Here is a 24,596-nt window from a genome sequence, read left to right on the forward strand (position 1 = left end):
AAAGCCTGGAAAAATGTTTCAATAATCAAATAAATGCTAATATTTCTTGGACTTCATTTGGACATTTTTGCCAGTGGAGTCCTACTACCAAACAATGTTGCAATAGGCCTACACTTATCTGTAATATTTGATGTGACCTGTGCGAGGCACTATAATCACAGTAGACGAACTACCTCTCTATTTGTTGAAGGACTATGTAGTAAAAATCTTTCAATTAGTTATATTTCGATGAACGCCCCAAATGTTCGAAGATTCTGCTGGTTTTGAGGGGGACACAGCGGCCAACTTAAATGAAGTATGCGAACTGCAAAAGGCGACTTTGTACAGTACTATGCGTTTTTATTCTAAGGCTAGATTGTTAGCCATTTTGCTAATCCTAAAAAGTCACGTCACTTGCTGGTGCTCCTAACCTAATGTACCTTAAAAGTATTGCTTAGATTCCATCAACACTGAGTTTACAGTCTCTGGGGGGGATTTGGGGGATTTGTATTTTACGGCAACAGGATTTGCGTTTCACGGAAAGTACTTTAGTCCAACCACCAAAGGTTGGCATTACGTAGCAACTAATTTGTTTGAAAGGTTTGCGATAGGTCTCCAAAGTCTGGTTTCATCTATCAAAAATGCGATAGAACAAACGGCAGCGGTTATATTTCCCGCTGTCAGCGGCTCTGGTTTCGGAACTGTAGGTTGGAAGTGAGGCCTGCTGGTCGGGCTTTCACCGGGCTAGAGTCAAGCCTGACGCCTGCTCTGACAGCTTAGAGGGCCGCTACCCACGCTGCTCTCCCGGGGGCCGAGGAGCATAGAAATGGAACGAATGGAAGTGGACCAGTGCGCCGGCGCAGCTGCTGGGAGCGGGGGCGGTGCTCTTCGTAGATCGAACAGCGCCCCCATGATCACCAGTGTCAGGTAAGTAAGACATCCACCTGAACAGTCAAGTTGTATTTTAAACTTGCATTGTGGCGGCTTTGTAAAGGTCGCTGTCGTTTGTCTCATTGGTATCTGTTTCCATACCACAGTGATGGCATGACAGTGTTTAGTCCAACAAGTTCAGCCCGGTATCGACGGAGCAGTGTGTCAGTCAACCCCAGCTGCCCTTCTGGGGTGGGTGAGAGAGTGAGAGTGTGTGAGAGAGAGAGAGAGAGAGAGAGAGAGAGAGAGAGAGAGAGAGAGAGAGAGAGAGAGAGAGAGAAGTGAGTGTGAGAGTGAGAGTGAGTGAGTGTTTGTCGGGGCATTATTTGTCCTCTACTCTCCTGTGTGTGTGTGGTTTACTCAGTTCTATTTGTCGACACTTTAACTGGTATTTGTGTTCTTCTGTGTAGATATAGAGTCAGGCAGAAAATACATTAACTTATCTTCCTGTAGGCCACTCCCCTCTCTCCGTTCTCATTGGGAAGCGAGAGACCAGACCACAAAAGGCAGGTAAGGTGGAGAGCATGTAGGGATATTCTGGCCCTACTTGGGCAGAATCACGAGTCGTGTGTGTGCGTGTGCGTGTGTGTAAGACACACACCTAAACTCCTAATTTGTTTTAGGAGAACATGGAGATGACACTCAGGGGAAGTCTGCAGAGACTGAGGTAAGACACACACACACATGCTCACACACACTCGGACGCACTCTGCATGCAGAAGCTTAAAGCTTAATTTATACTTAGGTCGCCGAACCTTTTGAAATGGTCGCTGACGAAAAAAAAAAGTGTCGCTCAGGCTGCTGCATTTATACTTCGGCAAACAGTCGCCTGTGCTCAAGGTTCGCGTGACGTAAACAGAATCATTTTACCGTTACATTCATAGCTATGGTTACATTGTTAACGCTTTGTAGCCTAGGTGATCAATCGGAGAAACTGACCATTTTAATTTTTCACTATGTGACGACATCAGCGCCAGTAGAAATTTCTCCTGGTAGGCGACACTTCCAAGCGACGGTTAGAAGTCTCGACTGTGACGTCATTTCTCTCGGCGACCTTTTCAAAAGTGTCTGCGACCTAAGTATAAATTGGGCTTAAACGCTCTGTTTTTTCTGCAGCGCTTCCAACCTGATGCCCCTCCCACCTGTCAGTCATTGGCCCAACCACGCAGGGGTGAGTCTTCACACACCGTTGCTATGCAACACCCGCAGGAAAAGAGGGTGAGAGTAGAAGAGGAAGGATGTCCATTTGTTGTTGTTTTTTTTCCATCTGTTTCTCCCAGGGCTTCCATTTGCAGGATAGTGGCGTCACGCCTAACTCCTCCCCCAGTCCAACGAGGAGGTTCAGGTACACCAGAGTAGATGTTTACCTCCACAGTGTCGCTTGTTTGGAGCGGCAATGTTGAGGAATTTTGCTTGAACTCCTATATTCCTATATACGCACTCAAACCTTGTCTCCTAATCCACAAGGCCACAGAGTTCCACTGTGAGATGGCCCTCACTGACACCCCTGAAGAGGAAAGGTATGTAGTGTGTGTGTGTGTGTGTGTTTTGTGCGTGTGTATTTGTAGGTATGTGTGTGTTTGGTATATCATCTTGTCCAACTCGGTTCCACAGGAGGGGTGGAGTCTGATGGCCCGCCCAAGAAACTGTTTATTGCCGGGGTGACAGACCCTACCCACAGCACCAGTTACACAGTCAGGTGAGCTTTACGTAAAGGACATACACACACACATACACACACACACACACATACACGATGAGCACACATGGAGTTAACGTCTTTCTGTTAACGTCTCTCTCACCTTCTCTCTCCTTCTCTCTCCTCTCTTGTCTCTCCTCTCTCCTTTTCTCTCCTGTCCTCTCCTCTCCTCCTTCTCTCTCCTCTCTTCTCTCTCCTTCTCTCCTCTCTTCTATCTCCTTCTCTTCTCTCCTCTCTTTCTCTATCCTCTCTCCTCTCTCCTTCTCTCCTTCTCTCCTCTTCTCCTCTCTCCTTCTCTCTCCTTCTCCTCTCCTTCTTTCTCCTCTCCTCTCCTTCTCTATCCTCTCTCCTCCTCTCCTTCTCTCCTTTCTGCTTCTGTCCTCCTCTCCTCTCTCCTCTCCTTCTCTCCTTCTCCTCTCTCCTTCTCTCCTCTCCTTCTCTCCTCCTCTCCTCCTCTCCTTCTCCTCTCTCCTCTCCTTCTCTCCTCTCCTTCTCTCCTCTCCTCCTCTCCTTCTCTCTCCTTCTCCTCTCCTCTCCTTCTCTCCTCTCCTCCTCTCCTCCTCTCTCTCTCTGTTGTTTCCTCCACTAGTGTTTCTCAGGCATCTGACTCTCCATCTGGGGGCGTGTCCGTGTGTGCGAGTACTCAGGGAAGCCCCCTGGCCCTGTCCCCGCCCCCTTCCTTCACTCCCCACCATCCCGGCATCTAGTCAACCGGCCTATCACGGTCCACAGGCCCGGGACTCCAGCCAATCAGGGCCACTCATCCCTTTCAACCAACCTTCCAGAGTCCCAAGTCCATATTGGACGCAACCCCAGTAAGCCTATCAGAACCCAGGGTTCTGTAAAATTCTGCCTACAGGAAGCGGAAACCAGCCAATCAGAACTCTGGGTTCCATCCAGTTTCGTCTGTTGGTGCACATCGCGTTTTCCTTTTGCGCTCGACTTATCAAGAGCTCTCGGGGGAACAAATCCGATTTTCGCATCGCACGAACCAATCGGATCTTGAGTTGTAATCAAGACGTATTGTAGAAGTTGTACAGAGAAAAAAGCAGCTCCGCTTCGCCCAATCAGAGGGCTTCCTCTGCAGCACCTCGCCAGGAAGCAGGGAGGAGTTGTGTAGCGTTGTCAAGGAGATGACGGGAATAACAAACCGCTGGCGTTCGAGTAACTTCTGGACAAACGGCACTTCCTTGTCGCCGGCATGTGGGGTTGTTGTAAGATATCTCACACCTGCAGTGTTGCACAAAACAACGCAGGAAGTGAGGTCATGGATGCACTTCGACATCTGAACTTCTCACAGGAAGTGAGGTCATGGATGCACTGCGAGATCTGAACCTCTCGCGGGAAGTGAGGTCATGGATGCACTGCGAGATCTGAACCTCTCGCGGGAAGTGAGGTCATGGATGCATTGCGAGATCTGAACCTCTCGCAGGAAGTGAGGTCATGGATTCACTGTGAGATCTTCCACGTACTGCACCCTGGGCTGAAGCTCTCGCCCTGCCACAAGCACACCAGAGACACCAGCCTCCATCAGAGAGCTGAGGCAGGGGCTCTTTTCTACACATCAAGTCATCAAGTTCTCCCCATCTTGTTGCTCTTGACGTCCAGAGGTGTGCCACTGATCGAGTATATCAGTGAGTGTTCTTCCATTTCGTCCAGAAGTTAACCTTTCAGACGCCAGACACAAAGACCCGCTAACCTTGGTCTGTCTGCTGTGGGTCTGCCAGTGTTTATATGTGTATAGTGCATTAATATGATACCCAGACGTGAGTGCCACTGGTTGCTAGGGCGCTCAATTATCTGTCCCCCTTGGGGTTTGTACAGCAGATATGTCCTCGTCCTAAACCAACCCCAGAAGCTCTACCTAGAGATCTTGTCCACCGGTCCACCTATTCGTTTTTCAAGATCCAATCAGCATTTCAAATCAGACAATCGGAAAGCACGTTAGCTGTTCCCATGTTGGGGGTGCTCCAATCGGATCTTCTCAGAGCTCCAGAAGCACGTAGAGGGTGGAGTTAAAGGGTTGGTTTTGGATGATGTGTTTTAATAATATTTAAAGATATACTAAGGGGACCATACAGTCTCTCCTGGTCTTTGTGTCTCTGACTGAACCGTGGGTCCACGTGTGTGGTTTCCCTCCTGGGCGTGTGGTCTCTCTCCTGGGTGTGTGGTCTCTCTCCTGGGTGTGTGGTCTCTCTCCTGGGCGTGTGGTCTCTCCTGGGCATGTGGTCTCTCTCCTGGGCGTGTGGTCTCTCTCCTGGGTGTGTGGTCTCTCTCCTGGGCGTGTGGTCTCTCTCCTGGGTGTGTGGTCTCTCTCCTTGGCGTGTGGTCTCTCCTGGGCATGTGGTCTCTCTCCTGGGCGTGTGGTCTCTCTCCTGGGCGTGTGGTCTCTCTCCTGGGGGTGTGGTCTCTCTCCTGGGGGTGTGGTCTCTCTCCTGACCGACGTCGGTTTCAGTCACACCAGGGAAGCTCCTGGTGTGACTGGGGGGTGCACGGGGGGTGCACGTGTGTGTGTGCGTGTGCGAGTGTGTGTACGCGTGTGTGTTTATCTGTTCTGCGGAGAACTGATGTTGTCAGACCTGAAGACCAGAAATGAAGACCAGAAATTAGGATTTTGGTCCTCCTGGTAGAGTCTTGTGTACCCTTACTCCTGTATGGGTACTTCAGGAGAGAGAGGCAGGAAGGAGAGACACCTAGAAATCTACCCATAGATTACATCTAAACATCCTTTGTTTTCTGTAACTTGTCATGGTCGTTCACTCTCAGGACTTCTGTAGATTTTATGAAATACTTTTGTGTTTAAGGAATTATAGAGCATCATATATGTTTTGTCTGTAACCTATGGGGTGGTTTTAGACAAGCTGCCCTACCTGTCCTTGTTCCTTTCAGACCTTCAACTTGTGAATGATGTACAAAGTCTATATAAGCTGCTTAAGAGAAGTGTCTTATTCAGAAAAAAAACCTAAACTTCAATCACAGTAGTGTGACTCTGTAATATTAATGAATTATAAATTGGGTAAGTTCAGAAACGGCCCAACAAAAAAAAGAATCCAAAATATTTTCTGGATGTTGAACTTCCAATTTAATGATTTTTGCACAGTATTAGTTTCATATTATTAATCATTATTGCTGTTACATGAATGGGTTAATATCCCGAATTTAAGACGATGCGATTGCTTGTTTGTTTTGTTTGGTTGTTTCTTAATTTCGGAACTGGTTATAATGTCTAGCTTTCCTGTAACTGAGAAGTGGATAGATCTGTGCTCGGGTCAGAGTAATTCCTGGAGGGGTTTGATGAATTCATGTTCCCTATCTCTAGTGACAATCAGTCAGTTTTGAATGTAAATAAAGTGTATGTTTTTTTGTTTTGTTTTGTATCCCTATCAGTTGTTATAAACAAAACAACATGGGGGGGAAAAGTAGCTTATTAATTACTGTGAGCGTATAAATATATCCATTGTTGTGATGTTCACTTTGAACATTGTCAGAGCTCCATTTCTCTCCAGGAAATAGTCAGACCCGGATTTATATGGGATCTACCCACATATGTTGCCAAACCCAAGTGATTTATTTTAAGTTGTCGTACAGACATTAATGGCCTGTAGCTTTAATTCAGACACATGTATTGCTTACTCTTTCCTAAGTATGGAGAGCGCCTGTTCTTACAGAGTCATCGCAGTCAACATCAGTAGACAATGATCTCAACCTCATATCTGATCCCCTTCCATGTGAAGTTAGCCTTACATCGATCGGTGAGTTACGCTTTGCTTTTATAAGGCATTAACATTAGGTGGTCGTGGATGTCCCTAAACCCCTCCTTGTAGTGGTTAACCTCCAGGGGAACACAACACAAACTTTATAGTTGGAGATGATCTGAAGCCAAATAGAGATGAGATCATGTTCTGCTGAGGTTTGTTGCGGTTGACTTCCAGGCCTCTCCTGCCTTCAGCAGGTTGCAGGTGTGCTGTCGTAGAGGAAGAGCACTGTCCAGGAGATAGAAGTAGGAAACGACCTAAGAGAAGGAACTAGGAAGTGACCTAGGAGATAAGAGCTAAGAGATGGAAGTAAGAGAGCGTTTGTAGTTAGTGAATGAGGACCGTCTCTGTTCCAACCAACCATAGAATGTTGTGTTCAGTCAGGCACGCTTGACCTGCATTGTCATTTATAATCTTTTGTTTTCTTTTCCATAGCTTTTCCTGTAATTCTTTAAAATATCACGTGAAAAATTTGACTGGCCACAATATTGAATGTGACTTGTTTTTCTTCCTCCAAAAACATGTCAGTGTTATTGAGGCCATACTTCCTGGTCTCCCAGCTGGTAACCAAGAGAGACAGGAACAAGAGACAGGAAAGAGAAAGTAGAGGATATATTAGTGAGTTTGTGGCGCGAAGGAGAGTGAGGTGCGAAAGGGAACTGAAAAGCACATCTACCAGAACATTCAGACAAGTATCTTCAAACTGTAAATAGCTTTTCGACAAAAGTCTCGAAACAAAAAGAGATGTATTTTTATGGAACTGTAAAAGAGAGAGAAATAAAATACTATATTCATTCATTCCCTCTGAGTATCTCATGCCTGTATAGTTGACGATAAATATGTCTCATTTTTAGTGGAAACAATGTATACCTTTTAAATATATAAATATTATATATTGTATATGAAAAAATTCTAATAAAAATAGGTGTATCATTTGAAAAGTGTCCCTTACTGTGACTTTTTACTGACGATTTCTGACCAATGGCATTTCAGAAAAGTAATATTTTACATTCACATGATTGTAGTCATGTAAATCAAGAGTTTTAGGACCCAGGAGGGCAAACAGTCCAACCTTCACACAAACACAAAGAGACCAAGGGCCTTTAATCTTTTTATTTACTAAAGTTTGACTAGAGATCGTCTATATTCATAATTAGCTGATTCAATTGTTTTTATAATAAACAAAAATAATGTTGCACCAAGAGCTTGGGGAGAGGGAAAAGCCATCTGTTAAAAAATCTGTCTCCAAAATATGTAAATAAAATTCTCTACAAGTCAGTAGCTGTAGTCTGCTGTGTCTGGATGGAAAGCAGGGTTGCGATCGCTCTGGAATAAATGCAGCGAGGTCAAAGGTCAGCGTGAAAGAAGAGGCAGGTCACTGGAGTTCATGATGAGACTAGAATCCAGATTGAGGCTCTCTGTAAAAAAATAACACAAATCAATCATTAATTTGGGTACACAGTAATCATAGGGTACGCATATATGCCCCTCTCAGCCTACTAAGATGAGTTTGGCCCATCATCTTTCATAAGCAACGGCTAAACTAAATTCAGGATGTGTGAGCAGGTTCTCTCTATAGTCACATAATAATAATAATAAATTTTTGTATAGCACTTTTCTAAATACTCAAAGACGCTGTACATGTGTGAAGACAAATAAAACAATACAACAGCAAAGATATAGAAGACAGAGGATCAAACAAAACAAACAAGCAGAACATTTTAGTAAAAAAGCTGTGTGGAATGAGTCATGTAGTGGAGGGGTTAGCAGGTGAAGGAGAGTTTGAAGAGGTGAAACATCCTCCTGCTGAACCCAGATCTGTTATTCACCTTGATCGAAGTTGAGCTTCTTGGTGGTGGAGCCGTCGCCTAGTCCCTCAATGTCCACCAGATCACTGTTTACGTCCGAGTCATTAAGAGCGCTGAGCGTCACATCTAGATACACGTACACAACCCCGCACACACACACCGAACAAGAGAAAAACATTAGCAAGGGAGTCAGGTGACTGAGCGGTTAGGGAATCGGGCTAGTAATCTGAAGGTTGCCGGTTCGAATCCCGGCCGTGCAAAATTACCCTGCACTTCACCCTACTTGCCTCGGGGAGAATGTCCCTGTACTAAGGGTATGTGTGATGAAGTTACAACAGTAAGATGTTCCTTTTCCAGTCGAGTGTGTTGCTGTTCGATAGTGAGGATCATACCTGCAGTTTTCTGTTTTTTAATGGCCGGCTGTAAAGAAGAGGGGCTCTGAAGACCCGTTGTCACGACAACCTGCGAGGTCGGCACGGCGATCGCTGTGGGGGCCACGGGGGCAGGTGCCGCTGCTATGGTGATGGTGGTCTTCTTCGTGGGTTTTTTGGGGGAGTCGGAAGATAGGGGTACCCTGCTGTCTTCATAAATCTTCCTCTTCACTGTGGTCTTTATCTGGGCCCTGTGTGTGTGTGTGTGTGTGTGTGTGTGTGTCGGGGGGGGGGGGGACAGTTAGCATACCATAAGATCCTGTGATTTCCGACAAAGTGGACATATTGAGCACTTCTAATTGCATATAAAGTCTTATTCACAAACACATAACATACTATCTGTATGCTATAAATTCTGGCAACATTGTTCTTTTAAAGAGGATCGTTTTATAGCCATCAACAAATGTGTGATGATAAGCAGTAGTTCTTTGGGGAGGTAGAAGACTAGGGAGATGTGGGTGTTATGGTGAAGGATGGGTAGGGTCCTTACACTGTGCGCTCCTTGATAACAGAGCTGATGTTGTTGAGGTCATCACCGAAGCGCCTCACAGCCGACCGCAACATGTCGATCTCGGTCTCTGTCCATTTGGCTCTGGGGGTGGAGAGGTGAATATGGACAGAGAGGAGAGGACAGGACAGGACATCGGAGACCAATTAATGTGAGCAGAGGAAATAAAAAACTGTTGAATCAACAAACCCCCACAAAAATAGTCGGCAATAAGATACTGCTGCACTTGTTTAATTATCCTAGATTCGGTTTCCGACATGACGTCTCACCCAGCGGGACTTGAGTCTGACACGGGGTGTAGCTGCAGGGTTAGTTCTCCCAGCTTCGTGAAGGCAGCTCCCGCTGCAGAGAATATCTCTCCCACCTGTAACGCCCATCAACATAAACAAATTAGATGGGCACGTATTCAATTCATCCACTGAACTAAAGGGCGCTGGACCGCTTTGCACATCTAACTAAGCGATTCTCATTAGGTTGAGGGCTTACCTTGGTTGAGGCAGAAGTCATCTCGTGCGGCTGTCTAATAGATATGTTGTGTATACTTTGCACTGTCTGGTGTAAACGCTTGCTAATTTACCATACAATAGCAACAACAACCTATTAACCAAGATAGCTAGCATGTAGCTAAGCCACAATAGCCACCATGGTCAATTGCAAGTCTATGCGTTTAAAAGCAGTCAAGACGATAGACGTGGTAAAACTTACTACTGGACTTTGAGTATTTAAGTTAACTGGTGAACGCAAAAAAACCCTATATATAATATAACCGATATAAATAAATACAAATTGCGTGGGGAGTAAAACTACAAGAATAAAGGAAAATGACGCGCGACGTTGAGAGTTCAATGCCATTGGCCCACTGTGAGAGGAAGAGGCAGGGCTTAGTTTTGACATTTTCATTGGTCGTCCCCTTGCAGAGGACGAACACTACCGAAATGTACGGAAATTGCCGAGGTGATGGTGAAGAGTCAGCTGATGGAGCTGTAGGCTAGGAAGACACCCGTACTTCGATAGAAGCTATTTTAATCGAGAGAATCAGACATTTCATTCGGATAAAAAATAACAACAAGAGCAATGCCGTCGCTTTTATTCTGCGGTCCGAAAATGGCCGCATGTGGAATAGTCATCAGCATTTGGGGAGTAATCATGCTGGTAAGGATTAGCACCCGCTAGCTATGATGATGCTAACGAGGTATTTAGCTAGCATCTTTACCAGGCAGATGGTCTGGAGCATCTTGCAGGCCCGACTGGTGTTATTAGTCCAGTAACTAATTAATAAGCTATTCACCCTTTATGTGGCTGAGATTAGGTACTGGTAAAGTAGTCTTTATAATTGAATGCACATCTTGTTATGATAAAAACATCAATAAGACATGGACTGACATCCACCACCAAATGAATGTTACCAACCTGTCAATACGAGGCATGGAAGTCCTCAAATATCTAGTCCATCAAACGTCTTTATCTATTTAAAGTGTGAATGAGCCCTACTAATTACTGGATCTTCTGTTCCCTGTTACTGTAGTTAATGTTGGGGATCTTCTTCAGCGCGAAATCAGCCGTGCTGATCGAGGATGTTCCTTTCACCGAGGAAGACATACGCAACGAGTAAGTGACGGGATGATGGAGAGCTATTACCTGTACTGTCAATATGACTGAAGGTGCACCTAAATGGAAGATGTTCCAGCTATGCAAATGACCATGGAGTAACCTATGGAAGCAAATCAGTGACATAATGTTTTGAATTTTAAAAGGCATTGAATACTTAATATTAAAATTATAACACCACCGAATGTGTTGGTTTTGAATTCACCGCTTTCAAATAGAATATGAATTTATTTCAGTGTGAAAAAAAAATCTGATCCAAAAATTCAAGTTTCAGATATTCAGGTTGCTCAAATTCGAACAGTAAAATTCAGATCCCCAAAATTCAAAAAGAAAATTCTAGGCAAAAGAATTCTAGGCAAAAGAATTCTAGGCAAAAGAATTCTTGGCGAAAAAAATCGAAGCCAAAAGAACTCTAGGCGAAAAAACTCAAAGCCAAAAAACTGAGGCGAAAAAATTCAGACTGCATCATCCGGGATACCAAGGTATTGCTTGCCTCAGATAGGACCTCTCTCCTCAGACCCCAGGCTGTGATTGTATGAGTGATCTGCATGTAGGCCTATGCATGTATGACTGCCTACAGCTACACCTGGGTTACAGGGGCCTGAGGAGAGAGGTCTGCAGTTGGACCCTTCTCGGAGAAGTGAGATGGTTTGATTGCATTCCGGCTTGATTGCCTTACCTATCCTTGGTATCCCGGATGTTGCAATCAAATTCTTTCGGCTCAAAGTTTCTCTGTTCTCTAACCGTGTTTCTCCTGACCTGTTTCTCCGCAGCAAGTTCCCTCCACAGACCGTCTATGGACTCTACAACCAGGTCGGTATCAACTGCTTCATCGCGGCCGGCATCTATGTGGCGGTTGGGGCGGTGTCCCTGTGTCAGGTGCGACTCAACAAGCGCCAGGAATACATGGTGACATAAGTCCGTTTGTCCCCCCCATCCCCCCCGAGGAACAGGCAGGCCACTGCTCCGAGATTCCACACCTTCCAGTGAAAAGATAATTACGTTTTTTCGTGTGCCGACACCGCACCATTTCCCTGTTCCGAAAGGGGAGCAATGTGCTGAGAAGTTATTTATTTGTAACTTTAGCGTAGAAACATTCGGTCTATTTTAAGTTATTTGTTTTGGTGTTGTTGACTTTAGACGTTTCTTCATTCCTTGTAAAATAAAAGCTATTTATTCAGTTGGACTGAAAAAACTTTGTCCCTTATCATGATGGTAACCTTGACAATAGAGTATATTAAACACTTTAAATTGTGTTGTCCTGTCTTACCAAATGTTAGATTTTTGCATGTGTACAAGTCTGTTGGATAGGGTGTAATTAACCACTACAACTGTAGAAAAGAAGCATAATTATTTTATGTTTCAATGTGAGCCAAGCCTGTAATCACAGCAAAGTCAGTATATGTAAGTCAGTAGTCAGGTAAATTATTAAAAAGGTTGTCTTAACTAACAAAAGATGAAGGCAATGTTTTTCATATACAATTTGGTGTGTGTGGTTTTGTAAATGTTGGATTTAGAGCTGTAAAACATGCTTTTAGTATTTATTTCATCAATGGGAAAGTTCCAAAAAACTAATGTGTGTGGACATCATTTTTAAATGCTATTTATTTTCATGTGTCACTGTCACCTGAGTGTTATGGTTGAAATGTGTGGGTATACTGATGAAATGAAATCCATCCAGTTTCATGTTCCCTGTAATAAAATGAAATAACCGTTCAGTTTGATGTACGCGAGCTTTTTCATCCTAGGCCTGATCTGGCGTCTCAGAGCATAACAGATATGAACAGCTCTGAATATGAAACGCAGCTGCGTTTTAATCAGCTAAAAAACACCCCTTAAAGTCATACAATGACAATGTTTATACAATGTGTTAAATACACCTGCGAGTCTGATAGTTGACCACGTAATTAAGTTAATATAAATACATGCTCCTGAAATGTTTCGGTAGGACAACTTTGAAGTAGAAAAACAATGTGTAGTTGTGTACTAACTAATTGGAAGTTTCAGCACTTTAACTAGCTGGAACGGGGTGCGGAAGAACACCTAAAACAAAGCGAGTCAATCGCCCGGAGCTTGGGAATCTTGTATCACACAGGCAACGCTTCTGAGAAGCGAAACATTTGTTGTTTACATATTGCAGTCAATCGCTGGGTGGCACCTTAATGCAATGCAGGCAAAGAACCGGGTAAATATTTGAAGTGACTTCAAGCTGTGGAACAAGACAACAATCAAAACGAAGTAATAACAAACTCAAGAAGCCATGGATTTGTGGAAAAGTCACGTGCGAGCTCGACTGTTTCAAAGAGACTGTTCTCAAAAAGATCCTTTCGCCGGTATATTCAACAAACGTAAGATGCCTAAACTATTACCTCTTACTCAAACATGTCAAAGTGTATTCTGCATGATTCAAACTGTGTCCATCATCAGTGTCCTGTTTTGCGGAGCGCCTTGAATTACAAGAGGAATTCTGGAATGACAGGTAGACCTACAGCTTAAATAAATTAACTGTGTGTCTTTGCGTCATTATGCAGTGAATTAGGCCTACAAAACAATTCGGGAGACGTGAAGTCTCAGCTACCATGTAGGTTTGATATCTAATCTAGATTTCCATAGCTGCAAAGATGATGACGGCCAAACAGATGCATGCGCCAGACGAGTGCAACTTCAGCTAAAAGAGAGCGAGCATTTGAAAGAAAAGGTGAGTTTGTTGTTCACGTTGCTTAGTTTCCATCAGATATTTTAGTTGTAGCCTTGCACATCTGGACTAGATCCCCACACCAGTTTTCTCCTCCTCCCCCTCCTTTTACATTTACATTACATTTAGTCATTTAGCAGAGGCTCTTATCCAGAGCGACTTACAGTAAGTACAGGGACATTCCCCCGAGGCAAGTAGGGTGAAGTGCCTTGCCCAAGGACACAACGTCATTTTTCACGGCCGGGGAATCGAACCGGCGACATTCTGATTACTAGCCCGATTCCCTAACTTTTACCTTTTTCCTCCCTCTGTCCGACTCCGTCTTCAGCTTTCCCAGACGGTGTCTGATCTGACGACCGTCTTGTATCTGAAAGAGGCTGAAATCCTGTACTGGCAATCACAGTGAGTGAGTTTTCTGGACTCTGCAATACCTTGAACTTTTAACCTTTTGTTACATTGATTCTGTACTCATACCTTTGGCTTGCCTTCTCTGAACTCACAAAAGTTAATTCAACTGAAATGTCTTGTGTACTCATTTCCAACAGTTCCTGTATTTGAAATAAAGAATTCACAATAACGGTTTCCTGACGCTCTTTCAGAGTGTCTCGCTATCGCAAAGAAGCTCTTACTCTGGCGAAACGTGCCAACGCCTTGCAGGCCAACCTGTCAGATACCGAGTTCACGGTGGAAGTCCAGGCAAAAGAGCTGGCGGTGCTGCGGGTGGAGCAGAGGGAGCTGAGGGAGGCGCTGGGAGGAGCCTGGAGAGAGAAGGAGGATCTGCTGGAGAGATGGATGGAGGAGAAGAGGGAGGAGGCAGAGAGGGTTAACAAGAATAACGACGTGCAGGACAGGTGACCAGGCACTAACGGCTCTCCTTTGAACAGTTGTCATATCCACTGTCTATTTACACCCTCATTTGTGTGATAAGGCGATATACAATAAATACACTAGCACACACTGTAGGGTTCAGAAGTCTTGAGACCACTGGTCAGATACTTATATTTAGCATTTGTTTCTAATGTAAAATGTTTCCATAGCAAATGATCCATCAGTGATGAGTCATGATCACCATCAATGATCCAGTCAGTCAGTCAGTGATCGATTGTAGTCAGTGAGTGATTGTTATCATGTCCAGGTGGCACCGTTTCAGCCGGAGACTGAACAGACATCTCCACAGAGAGATGGGCAAACACACCGTAGCTCCTGCTACTCAGCCTGGCGCCCGTGTAACCGAACCATCATCCGCCTCACCAAGTAAGACATTTCAGGGTCCCTAACATCATGGTGCAAATTACGGGGGGGTTTGGGGGGGGGGGGTCTGACCCCCTAATTAAGACTTGGACCCCCCCAAAAGAGGTAAAAACAACAGGTCGGGGGGGTCGATGCACGCCCTGGAGAAGTTGACCCCCCCGATTGTCATTGTATAATTCGCACTCTGCCGAACATGATGATGAATTAGTTCAATCAGAAAGGATTATCTCACCTCAAGTCATCCTAATAACTCAAAGTGCATATCTTCTGGTTTTGGGAGACCTCGGGGGGGGGTAACCCAGATGTTTTGTCCACAAGAACATTAACCAACAGATCTGGTTGCCTAGAAGTGACTTTCTAAGTCTTCTTCTTGTGTCCTTGTCTGTCAGACTGTCCCGATGTAGACAGAGACCACACAGCAGAGTCCACTGGATCACCACTCTGGAGTCCCAGCTGAAGGGGCGGGGCCACCAGGGGTCATAAAGAACTACAACTCAAAAGAACTGCAACTCAACATGGCCGACTTCATCTGCATTGACCCTGCCCCTTACTGTGCTTAACACTTTCTTATGGGCAAATGTATTTTATTGATTAACGATTGTCATGAATAAAGTAAAGGAATTATTAGATGTTTAAATCTCGCTAAAGGATCATTTTAAATCTCGCTAAAGGATCCTATTATTTATCTTGTAGCGTTACAAAATAAACCTTTTTGACTAAAGAAGATCACAGAAGAAGCAGAGTTAGGGTTAAGGAACAGGCCCCATCATTTCTTTTTAAAACAAAAACATAAGCGTTTAGGTTTATTTAGCCTTTATTAAAAAAGAAAATAAAAATCTTGAAATAAAAAAATGCAACGGCAAACAATACATTTTCCTTTACCGATTATGAGAATAATCATGGTCATAAAGATGATACAGTAATAATTCATAAATGTCTTCGTTTATATCCCATCATGGTAATATAATGCCGGTCGACATGATGGCATTGCACAGCTCAGTGGTGGCACTTATATATATATATATACTCATATATTCACACTTAGCATGGTTGCTTATAAGTACCCCACAAAATGCACGGAGGAAAAAATAAATCATACAAACTGAATCACAGGTTCATAATTCATAGTTCACAGCACCGCCCAAAAAACATGCTCCATCGGTTCTCATATCTTGTGTGATGGTTATGGAGGGAGGGTGGGTGGGGGTGAAATCAGATCTGAACAGATGAACTTAGTAAGAATACCCATGCTCTTAAGTGTGTGTGCGCAAAGTGGCTCTGACTCAACAGGTAGGATCCGGCCAGCGCTAATGAGGGTGAGGTGACTGCAGGTGTGTGCAGGTGTGTTGTTGGTCAGGTGGGTGGGAACAGTGTGTTACAGGCCTGTGATGGTTGACTGACATCTGTTCAGGGTCCATGTCCTACATCAGCCTCGTCTGTAGAGATGTGTGTGGCAGGTTGATCCATGAAGCTAGGGTGTGTGTGTGTGTGTGTGTGTGTGTGGAGGGGGGAGGGAGGGGGGGTAGCTGGAGGTGACTTAAATACATCTGATAACGAGTGGGTTGTTTTAGAGCATGTATGTTTTTGCCAAATTACGTCTCAAGCAGTTACAGATACAAAACGTTCCTCTTGGTTCTCCCTGCGTCAGCTTGGCACAATTTGAGATTTGAAAGAAGAAGAAAAAAAATAAAATAAAAGAGAATCTCTCAGGAGCCCCTGACACACACACACACACACTCACTCTCTACCAACAGACCCCATCCTCCCCCATCTCCAGATGTGTGAAACAGCTGTTCCGCGACATGGATGGAAACTCCCAGCAACGCTACAGAACAATATTAAGTTAACACTGACGGTGGTGGGACAATGGCTGCGGTCAGACAGACAGACAGACAGGCAGACAGACCACGTATGGAACACAGAACGCACAGGAGCTTCACAGCAGGACCCAAATCCAGCTTCCTCAAAACGCCTCCTTCCCACCACCCACAGTGTGTGTGTGTGTGTGTGAGCTTTAGCAGTCCTCGTCTTTGTCATCCACCGTTCCTTTGAGCCGCAGGCGGGCAAAGTCCTCGAACACGAAGTCGTCATCCTGGGAGATACTGCTGCTGCAGGAGACAGAGAGAACATGAGATCCTCGACCACCACGCTTAGACGATACGGGAGGAAACAAGGAGATGGGGGAGGAAACAAGGAGATGGGGGAGGAAACAAGGGTACAGAGGGAGGAACAGGAGAGAAAGCACCTCTTTAAAAAAAAAATATATAATTCCAAACAACCTACTGAATACTCACTTTGTTTCAAATTCTATAAGGTTGGTGTCGATGGGAGGGTCTAACTCAGGCACAGCTGTAGGGCAAACACACACACAATGATATGTCAGGTTGGTGTTGCCAAGGCAATGGCCCGGCGTCTCCATGGCAACCCCATGCGCGAGGAGGAAGCAGGCAGAGAGTGATGCCAGAGTCCGAGAGAGGTGGTGGTGGGGGGGGTCTACATATAGGAGGAGTGGGACACTATGTAATGAGAGGGAGAGAAGAGAGGGAGAGAAGGAGAGAAGAGAGGGAGAGGAGAGAGAAGAGAGGGAGGGGAGAGGGAGAGGAGAGAGGGAGAGAAGAGAGGGAGGGGAGAGAAGAGAGGGAGGAGAGAAGGAGAGGAGAGAGGAGAGAGGGAGAGAAGAGAGGGAGGAGAGAGGGAGAGAAGAGAGGGAGAGGAGAGCAGGGGACCCCAGGATTAGTATTGGGGGGGTCTGTACCTGACTGGGGGCGTGAAAGGGGCAGCTCTGTGGGTTTGGGGTGCATGAGGACGAAGGGAAGCTCCACCGACACGTCCCTGCAGACACAGAGAGAGAACCACATGTTAGCCCTGAACACACCAACCACAGGGGGAAACTCAGAAACAGCAACCTTTCTGAGGCCCTGATTTGATGTAAACATCCAGGGAAGGATCTCCCTGAGACAGACTAGGCCTAACCCTTCATGCTGTTAGCACAAGACTAGACCTAGTCTGTCCGGGAAAAAACTGAAAATGTAAAAGAATGTTAAAGTGTAACTATAACACATTTGGTGATCAAACCACCCTTACAAATCAACAAACCAAAGATTTCAGATAAAAACACATGGTTGTATTCAGACAGGCAGGGTGGAACTAGCACTTTTAGGAGAACACGCCAATGGCTCAATGAGCTGTCTGCATGGAAATCAAGCTGGACCCATTTAGTCAGATAAACTGGACAGATCGATTTGTTCACAGATTGGGTCACCTCGCCCAATCGACTGGCGTCTCATTGGCTGAAATTGACTTGCAGATGATTGGACCATCATCAGGTCTGCCAGGCACGTGGAGTACAATTGATGACTGTTGGTATGGCGATGGTTATCAACCATGTAGCTAGGCAGAGCCAGTAATCACATGACAGCGATGTGATTGGCTGGCCTGCTAAAATACAGATTTTTTTTTTTTGATTGGCCGAGATAGTTAAGACTTTTCCATGAAAAGAAAAAACTTGATGTCAGCTTGCGAGATCAGGATTGGTTTCAAAAAGGTAGGACAATCTTTTTTTACATTATTAAGAAAGTCGGGTTCTAAGTTGCTCGACTGAACACAACCAGGGAAGCAGTGCTCTGAGAGAACCTCTTAATCATGTGACTAAAAACAGCCTATCAGGTTACAAGTCCCTGCTTACACCCAATGAGAACACACCGTTGTGACAACCAGGAAGGAGGCCAATGAAGGAGCGCGCACACACACACACCTGGAACAAGTGTTCAGACCACTACACAAGTTAGTTGGGGTGCAAGATTAACAAGACACACACACACACGCGCACGCACGCGCACACACACACACACAAACACACAGGAGGCGGCTGAGACGTCATATTACCTCTCCAACACGCCACTCAGCAGGCTGAGGCGACCCATGGGGGAGGGGACGGATGGAGAGACAAACGGAGGAGGAGAAGAGAGAGAGAAACAAACACTCAACAGGAGAAGGGGAGGGGCATGAAATGAGGAGACCTCCAGAAAATGCAACCAAGGGGAGGAGGAAGGGGGGGGGAGAGGGGGGAGTACACAGCGAAGCGCGAGTGGAGGAGGAAGGGAGGGCGAGGGGGAGGGGAGGAGAGGGGGGTGGCAGAGAGAGAGGAGGGGCTGGTGAGAGTCAGGGCCAACATGAGATGCAGTGGCAGAGTTGACATACGCGGCTGAGGTAGAGACAGTGTTGTAAGGGTGGAGGGTAACCGTGGGAACAGGAGGGCGCGTGGAGACTCACCCTCCGCGCGACACCACTAGCTTGATCTTCACCCTGTAGGACACAAGGATCCCCAGGACCTCCTTGTTGGTCACATCCTTCACACTGACACACACACACACACACAGGGAGAGAGAGACAGACAGACAGGAGAGAGAGAGAGGAGAGAGAGAGAGAGGAGAGAGAGAGAGAGAGAGAGAGAGAGAGAGAGAGAGAGAGGAGTGTTAGGCAGGCTTTGTAAAACAGACAGTGTGTGCTCAGCCTCGCCCAGCAGTAAACATTTGCACAAACTGAGTTTGCACAAGTTTGCCATCTTAGCATGTATGAAAACGACAGAGTGATAACTCATATCTCACACAATACCGGGGCCTTCATGTGTGTGTGAGAGTGTGTGTGTGTGCGCGCGTGTGCCTCACATGGTGGAAGAGGCCAGGTTGGTGTCCTCGTGTTTCAGCTTGCCGTCCAGGGCCAGCCCTCTCTTCTCCCGGTTCTTGTCCAGCGTGGGGGTGAGGGTATACACCTTACAGAACGTAGAGCTGGACGACACCTGGTCACTGGACGCCACACACACACACGTCAGCAACAACTAACACCTTTTAACTGGGGTGAAGGGATGAATGGATGGACGGAGTGATGGACGCCACACACACACGTCAGCAACAACTAACGCCTTTTAACTTGGGTGAAGGGATGAATGGATGGACGGAGTGATGGATGGACGGAGTGATGGATGGAGGGAGGGAGAGGAGAAGACTCACTCTGCTTCAGCCTGAGCGACTGGACACTTGTACTGAGCTGTACTGAAGAGACAGATGTCAGCATACTGCCGCACTGGGAGACACAACAGCAGAGAGAGGGGAGGGGAGGGAGAGAGGGTGAGGGAGAGAGAGGGTGAGGGAGAGAGAGGGAGAGAGTGTTACTTAATTGAAAACTTGTGTGTAACGAACCAGTCCAGAGACACACAGGAAGTAAAACCCCACCTGAGATCTTGACCCTCTTGACAGTCTTGGTGGAGTTGTTGGTGACGTGGACGTTCACACTGATGGGTTCTCCATGGTAGTACAGCTGGGGACACAGCACGCACACACACATCAGCAGGTGTGAGGGAGTGTGTGGGAGTCTGTGAGAGTGTGTGAGAATGTGTGTGTGTGTACCTCCTTATCCAGCGAGGCCTCCAGGTGCAGGGAGCGGTCGGACATGAGGAAGCTGCGGGTGGTCTCCACCATGGGCTGAGGCCCCGGCTTCTCTGGAGCATACTGCACCTTCCTGATCACCAGGCGCACAGAGTTCCTGCTCACACACACACACCGAGGTCACGTGCATGTCAGTTGATGCACTCACCATTACAATCTCATGCACTCAACATGCCGCATCATACACACACACACACTCCTATAAGTTTGTTTTACCGTTTGTGGATCTTCTCCTCTATCGTTTTGGCACAGAACGCTCTGATCTCAAAGTCCACTCCACACGCCTGAGGAGAGTAGGGAACAGGGGAGAGGAGAGAGGGAGAGAAGAGAGGAGAGAGAAGAGAGGGAGAGAAGGGAGGGAGAGGAGAGAGGGAGAGAAGAGAGGGAGAGGAGTGAGCCAAGGACAACCAGGAGAAATAGGAGTGCAGGCCACAGCCTGACAGGGTGTCTGATTGTGTCTTTGAAAGAGTACGACTGTGCATGTTTCAGTGTCTTTTTCAGCATTGGTAGTAAGAGAGGTGTGTGTGTGTGTGTGTGTGTGTATGTGCGCGTGCGCGTCCACCTCACCTTCCCAGTGTCCTCTGGTCCTGGCTGTAGAGTAACTGAGCAGGGCAGGTTCTGAGGAATCTAGACGAGACAGAAACACGACGACAGAGTATTCAATATCCCCATACGACAGGTAAGCACAAGGCTTCCTTTTAGAGCGATATTTACAGCGTGTAGCAGAATAGAAGTCTGTGTTGTCTTATCTTGCAATTATGTCATATCAGGCAAAGTAGGTGTGTGTGTGTGTGTGTTCTGGTGGGACGCCCACTCGCAGTAAAGTAGAAGGTGTGTGTGTGCTCACAGTAAAGTAGAAAGGGTGTGTGTGTGTGTGTGCTCACAGTAAAGTAGAAAGTGTGTGTGTGTGTGTGTGTGTGTGTGTGCTCACCGTAAAGTAGAAGGGGTGGGCGTGCTGGCCCAGCTTCTTCAGCAGCCTCTCCTGCAGGCGGCTGTTGGGCTTGCGTTCCTCCGCGAGGGGGGGGAAGGCCTGGAAGGTGGAGATGTACAGATCCTTCCGGAACGACAGACCCAGCACGTCCAGGTCCTCGCGGCCATACCGGAACGCACAGGTCAGGGTCACGAAGACTGGGACGGGGAGAGAGGTGGTGAGGAAGGATGGGAGGGAGGAGGAGGAGAGGGGGGAAACAGGAGGAGGAGAGGGGGAGGTGGAGAGGGGGAGGTCGAGGGGGAGAGGGGGAGGTGGAGGAGGAGGAGAGGGGGAGGTGGAGGAGGAAAACAGGAGGAGAGGGGGAAGTGGAGGAGGAGAGGGGGGAAACAGGAGGAGGAGAGGGGGTGGTGGAGGAGGAGAGGGGGGAAACAGGAGGAGGAGAGGGGGTGGTGGAGGAGGAGAGGTGGAGGTGGAGAGGGGGAGGTGGAGGAGGAGAGGGGGGAAACAGGAGGAGGAGAGGGGGAGGTGGAGGAGGAGAGGGGGGAAACAGGAGGAGGAGAGGGGGTGGTGGAGGAGGAGGAGGGGGAGAGGGGGGAAACAGGAGGAGGAGAGGGGGTGGTGGAGGGGGAGGAGGAGAGGGGGAGGTGGAGGAGAGGGGGGAAACAGGAGGAGGAGAGGGGGTGGAGGAGTAATATGATGATGTGTTGGTTTAACGAGAACACCCACAAAGATTATCCAAACCGTGGTGGGAGGGTTTGCGGACATTAGGCAAAGATAAACAATTGCGCAGTCGCTGTGCTATCTGGCATACCTTTCCTGTCTTTCAGGTATTCAGGGTCAACCAGGATTACACCATCTACAGCAACAACAAATGAAAGAGGGTGATGTTGAAATCGTTACTCTTGGGGACAAAGTGGAACTAGAACATTTGAAACGCACACGCGCGCAAGTCAAGTCAATTTTATTGATCCCACTAGGGGAAATTTGTTTGTAGACAGGTATTAAAACACATTCAATCCATCATAAAATACTACATAAACAGCATACCTGACACCACACAAGACAACACACAATACATTACAATACAGTACAAGGATCACTTAATGTTGAAAAACCCAGAATAAGTTCCATCCATAAATACTTCACGCCATTCATTTATGCACATTTAGCATCCAAATAGCAAAACAAACAAAAGAGTCCCCAAATCGCATGGCATTTATTACTTACCAACCGGATCGACCTGGTCAAGGTGATCCACGAAATCTCTCTTTCCCAGGTATACCGTGACCTGTTACAGGGAGACAGCGATGGGTGAAGAGAGACGGGATGCAGGAGAGACTGAGGTGTGGGAGACCCTAAAAGCAGGTCGTCGGGTGTCTATTGAAAACCAAGATCTAACCAGGGATCACATGATGGCTTACCTTGCAGTTGGGGCTTGATTTCTTGAAAACTCTGAGAAAGAGATACAGAGAGATAGAGAGATAGAGAGATAGAGAGAGAGACAGAGAGACAGAGAGAAAGAGAGAAAGAGAGAAAGAGAGAAAGAGAGAAAGAGACAGAGACAGAGAGCGACAGAGAAGTTAGGGAAACAGAAAATGCAGTGTGAGATTCACACCTCCAGTCCATCTCCCTGAGCGGTACATCGAGGCCCACCCAGTGTCGTGTATCTGGACAGGAAGTTCTCACGCACAGCCACTTCCTAAACAGTGATCACTTCCTCTTACCACATACGTCACAACTACCACAGCATATGGAAAACGACATTGTGACAAATGTAACTTCCTCGTACGGTCCGGTTTTCAAAAGACACGCAAGAGGAAGTAAAGGGTTTGGACTTCTCTGTGTGTGTGTGTGTGTGTGGAACTCAAGGGTGACTTCTTCAGGCACACATGCTCAGACTGGATCTCCTTGGCCTAGACCTTTGCTGTCTCTTCATTTACAAGCCTGTGCTACATTTCATACCTGTCCTCCACCACCCCGAGCCCCTTAACACACACACACACACACAAGGCTAAGCTCAGGCCTTAACAGTTCCATTTATTTCACCCTCAAACTTGTAGCCAGAGGACCTTGAAAATTAACACAACACACAGAACCTGCATGCAAGGGACGAGACAAGTCCCTGTAGGACCTCAATAAGCTCTACTTTTGAGATTGACATGGAATTTTATCAGCCTTTACTCTTCTCTGAAGCAAAGTAAACTTCACGTCCCCAATTTGGGAGAAAGGGTGATTGAATCTCCCTCCACGGAGCATAGGCAACGCATGTACTGGGGTTTAAAACACGTTACTACACACAGCGGTGTAACATCCGACTACTGTTTTAGTACTGACACTAAAACTGCATACAGTATGACAGCGAAGAGGAGAGGGTCTGCCTGGGATATGAAGGACGCCGTGTCCTGTAAACAGTCATGGACCACTGGCATTCGACAATGCCAGTATACGATGGTCACGCGTGTGACACATGATTGCAACTGCAAAACCAGACTGTAAGCTTGTTTGTTTACATTTGCATTAATTTACTTCACCGCGTTTGAAAAGGCACCACCACTGGCCATGATACGCAAATCGATACGCAAATCGTACGTCAAATATGCGTCACTGATAAAGGCTAGTGTTTTCTAATCAGGGAAATAATTACGCTGATACCCCAATAATTCGAGGCCCGTGACAGCTAACATTGAAAGCTATTAATATATTCACATGCCTTTCTAAGAATCTGGCTTTGGTTAGGGATTCGTTCTAAAATTCGGTAGTCTTCAATACGGGATTTTGGCTAGCTAGCTAACCCCACAAAAAGCTGCACATTGTGAAACCCGTTAGCTTGTACTTATCTAACATCACAGCGAGTCAGTTGTGATATCAAATATGGTCGTATGCCAATTACAAGGCAAAGCAAACAATCACAATAATTTGCGTAAAATTGTTTAATGCAAGCTAACATTCACCCCACCCAGCTTGCTGGATATGCTACTAGCTAGTTAGCGAATAGGGGTGTTGATCTCCTAAACATATTTGCCAGCAATACAGTACCTCGGGCACAAATAATAAAGAAACAAAGCACAATTTGAAACATTCCATTGACCAATTTTGGCAACTTAACGTTAGCAACATAACATGCTAGTTTAGAGATTATTAGCGAGGTAGCTACTCCTGGTTGCGAGAGGCTAGATGGCAATAATTCCATGCTCAAAAGCTAGCAGAATAGCTCGGACTCGGGAGAGCAAGCTAGCCAGCAGTGGCAACACAGACAAACGATCTGTAGTAGTCTCGTGAAAAGTGAGTACCTGGTGCCCGCCTTGTCCCCCATCTCCTCGGCAGGCCTTCGATATAAGGCTCGCAACAGAAAAGGCGGTAGCTACGTAGCACCAGTCTTTATATATCTTTCCAGTATTTCTCCTGGAATCCTGTCTAGTTACACCTGCAAGCTAACTAGCTAATCTACTGTCCGGCTCCGCTCGTCTCGCCTTCCGTGCTTTTCGCTTCCGCGAAGGCAGGACGACCCTTGGAATGTTGATATGATGCGCGTTTTTGGAGGCAAGTGCTGCAGCGTT

At 46.4% G+C, this 24,596-nt stretch overlaps 5 protein-coding genes across 6 annotated transcripts; 3 read left to right on the top strand and 2 right to left on the bottom strand.

Annotated features, from left to right (window-relative positions):
- Positions 1-153: 153 nt before the first annotated feature.
- LOC134013477 (P2R1A-PPP2R2A-interacting phosphatase regulator 1) lies at positions 154-7,161 on the top strand. The gene is made up of 9 exons (XM_062452986.1): positions 154-906; positions 1,017-1,101; positions 1,363-1,419; positions 1,533-1,576; positions 2,026-2,080; positions 2,190-2,254; positions 2,377-2,429; positions 2,524-2,608; positions 3,198-7,161. Exons 1-9 carry the CDS (start codon positions 806-808, stop codon positions 3,313-3,315), a joined length of 663 nt encoding a protein of 220 aa, XP_062308970.1. The 5' UTR covers positions 154-805; the 3' UTR covers positions 3,316-7,161.
- On the bottom strand, positions 6,705-9,943 carry c27h17orf49 (chromosome 27 C17orf49 homolog). The gene is made up of 6 exons (XM_062452987.1): positions 9,597-9,943; positions 9,380-9,474; positions 9,093-9,194; positions 8,564-8,793; positions 8,193-8,297; positions 6,705-7,781 (listed from the first exon to the last, which is right to left on the bottom strand). Exons 1-6 carry the CDS (start codon positions 9,615-9,617, stop codon positions 7,717-7,719), a joined length of 618 nt encoding a protein of 205 aa, XP_062308971.1. The 5' UTR covers positions 9,618-9,943; the 3' UTR covers positions 6,705-7,716.
- Positions 9,944-10,018: 75 nt separating this feature from the next.
- On the top strand, positions 10,019-12,436 carry rnasekb (ribonuclease, RNase K b). Its single transcript, XM_062452988.1, has 3 exons — positions 10,019-10,262; positions 10,636-10,718; positions 11,492-12,436. Exons 1-3 carry the CDS (start codon positions 10,185-10,187, stop codon positions 11,634-11,636), a joined length of 306 nt encoding a protein of 101 aa, XP_062308972.1. The 5' UTR covers positions 10,019-10,184; the 3' UTR covers positions 11,637-12,436.
- Positions 12,437-12,655: 219 nt separating this feature from the next.
- si:ch1073-143l10.2 (uncharacterized protein LOC565165 homolog) lies at positions 12,656-15,742 on the top strand. The gene is made up of 7 exons (XM_062453631.1): positions 12,656-13,066; positions 13,146-13,197; positions 13,332-13,416; positions 13,742-13,815; positions 14,013-14,264; positions 14,549-14,667; positions 15,054-15,742. Exons 1-7 carry the CDS (start codon positions 12,979-12,981, stop codon positions 15,119-15,121), a joined length of 738 nt encoding a protein of 245 aa, XP_062309615.1. The 5' UTR covers positions 12,656-12,978; the 3' UTR covers positions 15,122-15,742.
- Positions 15,743-15,850: 108 nt separating this feature from the next.
- Positions 15,851-24,587, bottom strand: arrb2a (arrestin, beta 2a). 2 transcript variants are annotated; one of them, XM_062453624.1, is made up of 16 exons: positions 24,330-24,587; positions 22,461-22,491; positions 22,267-22,327; positions 21,851-21,895; positions 21,040-21,236; positions 20,676-20,735; positions 20,325-20,392; positions 20,070-20,205; positions 19,896-19,980; positions 19,674-19,746; positions 19,332-19,469; positions 18,937-19,020; positions 18,550-18,573; positions 17,420-17,496; positions 16,959-17,013; positions 15,851-16,772 (listed from the first exon to the last, which is right to left on the bottom strand). In XM_062453624.1, the coding sequence occupies exons 1-16, from the start codon at positions 24,350-24,352 to the stop codon at positions 16,679-16,681; spliced, it is 1,251 nt and encodes a 416-aa protein (XP_062309608.1). In that variant the 5' UTR covers positions 24,353-24,587; the 3' UTR covers positions 15,851-16,678. The 2 variants fall into 2 exon arrangements, with proteins under 2 accessions (XP_062309608.1, XP_062309609.1); XM_062453625.1 differs by lacking the exon at positions 18,550-18,573 and having other exon boundaries at positions 24,330-24,586.
- Positions 24,588-24,596: the final 9 nt, after the last annotated feature.

This window comes from Osmerus eperlanus, chromosome 27 (assembly GCF_963692335.1).
Source record: "Osmerus eperlanus chromosome 27, fOsmEpe2.1, whole genome shotgun sequence".
Classification (NCBI taxonomy): Eukaryota; Metazoa; Chordata; class Actinopteri; order Osmeriformes; family Osmeridae; genus Osmerus; species Osmerus eperlanus.

Coding starts and splice junctions, on each gene's coding strand:
- si:ch1073-143l10.2 (XM_062453631.1), top strand. CDS start 12,979: ATGGATTTGTGGAAAAGTCACGTGCGAGCTCGACTGTTTCAAAGAGAC. Junction 13,417..13,741: donor GCGAGCATTTGAAAGAAAAG/GTGAGTTTGTTG, acceptor CTCCGTCTTCAG/CTTTCCCAGACGGTGTCTGA. Junction 13,816..14,012: donor ATCCTGTACTGGCAATCACA/GTGAGTGAGTTT, acceptor ACGCTCTTTCAG/AGTGTCTCGCTATCGCAAAG.
- c27h17orf49 (XM_062452987.1), bottom strand. CDS start 9,617: ATGACTTCTGCCTCAACCAAG. Junction 9,195..9,379: donor TCAGACTCAAGTCCCGCTGG/GTGAGACGTCAT, acceptor CTCCACCCCCAG/AGCCAAATGGACAGAGACCG. Junction 8,298..8,563: donor TAAAAAACAGAAAACTGCAG/GTATGATCCTCA, acceptor ACGTGTATCTAG/ATGTGACGCTCAGCGCTCTT.
- rnasekb (XM_062452988.1), top strand. CDS start 10,185: ATGCCGTCGCTTTTATTCTGCGGTCCGAAAATGGCCGCATGTGGAATA. Junction 10,263..10,635: donor TTTGGGGAGTAATCATGCTG/GTAAGGATTAGC, acceptor CTGTTACTGTAG/TTAATGTTGGGGATCTTCTT. Junction 10,719..11,491: donor GAGGAAGACATACGCAACGA/GTAAGTGACGGG, acceptor GTTTCTCCGCAG/CAAGTTCCCTCCACAGACCG.
- LOC134013477 (XM_062452986.1), top strand. CDS start 806: ATGGAACGAATGGAAGTGGACCAGTGCGCCGGCGCAGCTGCTGGGAGC. Junction 2,081..2,189: donor ATTGGCCCAACCACGCAGGG/GTGAGTCTTCAC, acceptor TGTTTCTCCCAG/GGCTTCCATTTGCAGGATAG. Junction 2,609..3,197: donor AGCACCAGTTACACAGTCAG/GTGAGCTTTACG, acceptor TTCCTCCACTAG/TGTTTCTCAGGCATCTGACT.
- arrb2a (XM_062453624.1), bottom strand. CDS start 24,352: ATGGGGGACAAGGCGGGCACCAG. Junction 19,981..20,069: donor AGGCCTCGCTGGATAAGGAG/GTACACACACAC, acceptor CTGTGTCCCCAG/CTGTACTACCATGGAGAACC. Junction 17,014..17,419: donor CCTTTCACGCCCCCAGTCAG/GTACAGACCCCC, acceptor TTTGCCCTACAG/CTGTGCCTGAGTTAGACCCT.